Here is a 4981-nt window from a genome sequence, read left to right on the forward strand (position 1 = left end):
TGAACGCTTGCTCTTGAGCATAACACATTATGAATACGTCAACTTTATTGCATATATTTTTGTCAAAATCCTTTTCTCACACTATTTCTTGTGAATAACACTAGCTATTATTATTGTACTAGTAAAGGCTCAGATAGTTTAATAAGTACTCTAGATTCCACTGTACTCATATATTTTCAAGAAATTCGTGACCTACGAAACTTAACTTTGAACAAATGCCGCTAATCCCATTAGTTTTCCTTATGATCACTTCACGGTATTGAATAAAATGTGTCCAATTTTTGATCTCTTCTTTAGGCACAATGTTATCTCTGTGTACTCACCGAAACACATAAAAATTGTAGTAGTATATAATTATTATCAAAAGGGGGTTATAGGGGAGATTTAGTATTTACATAGTTGAAAGCATGAGTCAATTGAAGCTAGACCATCAAGGAAAACATGGAAGTACTGGACAGCCGTTTCGTCCTACTATGGGACTCCTCAGTAGTGCGCATCCACGATCACGCCTCGCGAGATTCGAACCCAGGACTTACCAGCCTCGTGCCACAGCACTTAACCGATAGACCACTGAGCCGGCATCCAACGGGTAAGTGCTCTGCCACGAGACTGGTAGGTCCTGGGTTCGAAGCTCGCGAGTGCAGGATCGTGGATGCACACTGCTGAGGAGTCCCATAATAGGACGAGACGGCCGTCCACTGCTTCCAGGTTTTCCATGGTGGTCTAGCTTCAATTGACTCAATATTTAAATTAGTTTCCATGGAATTTGTTATTAATCATTTACCATTGTGAAAAAAAGTGACAAATCGATCACCTTGTAAGAAATTTAGAATGAAAAGTAAATCATTAACATTCCTCTTGTCCTGATATGTATACATACATCAATTCATATAATATTCAATCATAATTTAATCTAATTCTGAATTATGCTTAAAATAAAGGTTAGTCAATAAAACATGGATACGGGTTTGTAAAAAAAACAGTCAAAAGAATTGTAGTTCACCTTTAGTTTAGAAGAGAGCTACAGTGCTAATAAATTTTGTATATTTCTTAAAGGTGTAAAGTTTCTAGTCGTTGTGTTATTTCTTCTAAGGAGAGAGAAGTTAAGCTAGATCCTTAAAGAATTCAGTCTATTATTAGATTCATGTAAGAGTTTGAGTTTTCCCTCTGTTACAGTAAAAAATTTGCATCTGACCAGTCTATCTTGGAGAATATGCAACGAAATGCAATCGATAGAATTCTATTATCATGAATACGTATTTGATATATATGGTATTGGTCACTATTCAGTGATCAATCGATCGTATACACACCTCAGTCCTACAGAACGTCACTCGCTGCCCAGATTGCTAAGTGGCAATGTCTCTGACTGCAAATCTGAGTGGCAAAGGATCGAATCCGCCATAGGGCATAAGATCTGTCAAGAATACAGGTTTACACTGGTGATGAGCGCCAAAGAGCACGAAACCTATGTTCAGGACTTCCTGTTGACTACCTTCAACCAACAAATTATTTGTGCATATGAGTGTATATGCCCAGAGCCAGTACATAAACAAATGTACTAACTTATTACCTTATGGTAGTCGAAATCTGGCTGAGCTCAATAGCTCAGTGGATTATATGTTGATGTTTGAAGCGAGGGGAAATAAGTTCGAGTCAAATCATAAATATCAAAACTTGGGTTCAAATATATCCAAGTGATAAGTTCCAAATAAGGTGAAACGTGCGTCATGGATTCCTCTACTATCTAAAACTTAAACTTCCCAGAAAGTTATTCAGCTTCTTATATTAGTGATATTTACCGCGTGCAATCAATTCGCAAATAATTATTAAGTTAATTAACATTGGAAGGGTTTTTTGTGGATATTATAGTAATTTTAGTGGTTGAGATCATGAAACAGTTCTGGTGTGAAGCAGTGACTAGTGGAGTTCAACTAGGTCTGTTGTTAGATAGTTACTCACTAAAGACAATGGTGGATGGTGGCTCACTTTCGTGGATTAGTTGAAGTTAGACATTAACACCATTGGATGCCGGCCAGCTCAGTGGTCTAGAGGTTAAGCGCTTACGCGCAAAACCGATAGGTCCTGAGTTGGAATCTCGCGAGGCGGGTTCGTGGATGAGCACTGCTGAAGAGTCCCACAATAAGACGAAACGGCTATCCAGGTTATCTAAGGTTGTCTAGCTTCAAATGACTCATGATCTCAATTAATTAATAGTTTGGAATACTCATTAAGGTCTTGAATATCATATTGGTGTATAATTGAACAATTAATTAAGGAGAGAAATTAGTGGTGAATATTTAGTGTTCTAATTAGTATTATATCAGTCTATTGGGTATGAAAATGCTAATAACCTTACAGTCATTAATATGAATGATATTTTTTTATACATCAATAAGAAATCTGGTTGCTATGTATACCATATAAAATAAAACATCAATTGACTTTACAAGTAGGCTGAAAGTATCGGGTTTGCTTGTTTGTGAAGATATTTCAGCCAGATAAATTGGTTTCATGTGCCGTTCAAAATATTTCATTTTACAAAGGATATTTTTCCGTAAAACGCTTAGCAACTAATTGATATAAGATTTTTTGACTAATGCTTGATCACTATATTCACTAAGGTTTTTATTATTGTATTATATTTCTACTTTACGTTAATCAGTTATTGTCAATCTAGGATTTAGTACGATTTGCTACACATTATATCGACTCAGCTAGTAATGTAATTAACAGAATGGTAGGCGAACAAGACAAAATAATATCAAATTCAATGGTAATCTAAATTAGGAAGGGATAATTGAAAATAAAAAATTGCGAATGAACGGTGACTAAGTTATGAACTACACTTTACAGGAAGGCAGATGAAAAAAAGAGTGTAGATGCACACTGAAATCGATTTCTCTCCATTCCACGCTAACTTCTCAAAATAAAATTTACGACTATTGCTCAAACCGAAACCAGAAAGACTTTATCTACACTGGTCTTATTAACAGTCATTGATTTCATGAAGTGGTACACCATATTAGTTTGGTCATCAATAGTTTCTTCCCGTCCTACTTCTATAGAAGCCAATATTGTACAGCGAAGCATTTAGTGATTAAGGATAAAAAATAGCTGCGCTTATCAACTCAGCCGAAGAAGATTTAAGGTCTTAACCAAATACTTGCAGCCTAATTTTGCCTTCTACTTTCACTGATCGTGTTTCACAGACATCGTTTAATACATAAAGGACTGTTGTGTATTATACGCTCTATTTTACTTCTAAAAGAACATGTAGTTTGAGGCAAAAGTAGCTCAGTTTAGCAAAATAATTTTGTATCATTCCTCGATTAATAAACATTAAATATAGATTATGTAAAGGAAAAACTCTCAGACAAGATTTTTGTAATCGTTAATATTTTACCAAGAAGACTCATTCAGATAACACCCGTTTCTTGTTTTCACAGTTTTTGTCTACTCATCTTTGAACTACGCTTTCTAATTTAATTCCTAGTCACAGTAGTCCATTATTCAAACATGAAAGGGTGAACTTACGTTCAGACCTCGAATGCCCTGGTACGGCCGAGAGTGGGGAGAGTCCGCCGTCCCTCTCGAAATGCTCTCATATGGCCAGCGAATATATAGCCTCTGTCAGGGAAGTCCTACTCATTGCCTTCTCGCAGGCAGGGGTGTTGTTTACGAAATTGAGAGGACGAAAAGCGAATGTCCGGCGCTTTAACTTGGTTGGCGGACATGAAAAGTTCACTTAGGGTAGTTGGAAAACACTGATTCCAAACTGATGGTGCACATGGGCTCCAGTATCCTGACGGAACAAATGGTATATGAATCAATCGTTGGTCACTGGCTACAATAGGATTGCATCTCCTTACGATGCTCCACTGCCTTGTGGATCAGATCTTTAGGTGAAAGTCTCCGGGTGTGGCCCCCTAAGAAAACCACCTGCTTCGGTTAGGGCACACGGGAAGTATCACAACCCTCACACAGATCAAATAAGATTTGTGTGGCTCATATGTATCTGGTGCTCTTTTGTACCAATATTTATGTGTTCAGATAATAATAATAACCTACCAATTTAAACTTTGCACAAAAGTGTTTATTGATTCACACTAATATCTTATTTGTTCACTGATTCAATCAAATAAACAAAAGTATCAGTTACATCACCAAATTTACTAACAACCATTATAAGATTGGTGAAATTCTGAAATTAGACACAGGCTTTTCATATATATGGATAAACGTTACCATTGGAATCTATTACGTGCGTTTCGTCCTGCTTGAGGCTCGTTAGAGATCTCAAACGAGTCTTTTTACAATATAGTGTTTTATAGTCATAACACAGTACATGAAAATCAGGATTGATGATTTCATTCATTTAGATTATGTCTTATTTTGTTATATTCATGTGTTAAATCAATTTTTAAAATTTTGTGAATTGTTTGACTTAAGGTAACTATAGGTTAAACCTATGCCAATGTAGAGATATGATGAATATATGAATATCTATCCAAATAGCTAACAGCTTTTTAATCAGATTTGAAATGGTTTAGATCATCACATCGTTGATATTTTCGTCTGAAATTTAATCGTTATTGGTTGGCATATGTACGTTCTGTGCGGATTGTATCGATATAACCATAATGATATAGAATGGATGGGATGAGATGCAGGTACATTGAAGTGATGAGTCCTAAATAGGACGAAACGGGCATTCTGAATTTCACTGTTAAGATTCCATCCATTCTTCATTAATTCTTCATTGGTTTCCACTTTTATGTGTCATTTCCTTATTTCAAATCTTGTTCACTCAGTTGCAACTCTAAAGATATATATTGATATGAATGTTTTAAATATTAAAAAACAATAACACCGTTGGATGCCAACCGGCTCAACGGTCTAGTGGTTAAGCGCTCGCGCGCTAAACTGATAGATCCTGGGTTCGAATCTCGCGAGGCAGGATCATGGATGCGCACTGCTG

The 4981-nt window shown here is 36.2% G+C and overlaps 1 protein-coding gene across 1 annotated transcript in view; it reads left to right on the forward strand.

Moving 5' to 3' along the window:
- Smp_180500 (phospholipid scramblase-related) overlaps positions 1-2785 on the forward strand; it is a gene marked incomplete at both ends in the record, with an annotated part of 17272 nt that extends 14487 nt beyond the window's left edge. The window contains one exon of the mRNA XM_018795697.1: positions 2681-2785. Coding sequence (XP_018646958.1) covers positions 2681-2785 — 105 coding nt within the window. The remainder of the gene's footprint in view (positions 1-2680) is intronic.
- Between the last annotated feature and the right edge of the window lie 2196 nt (positions 2786-4981).

Source organism: Schistosoma mansoni (genome assembly GCF_000237925.1).
Source record: "Schistosoma mansoni, WGS project CABG00000000 data, supercontig 0178, strain Puerto Rico, whole genome shotgun sequence".
NCBI lineage: Eukaryota > Metazoa > Platyhelminthes > Trematoda > Strigeidida > Schistosomatidae > Schistosoma > Schistosoma mansoni.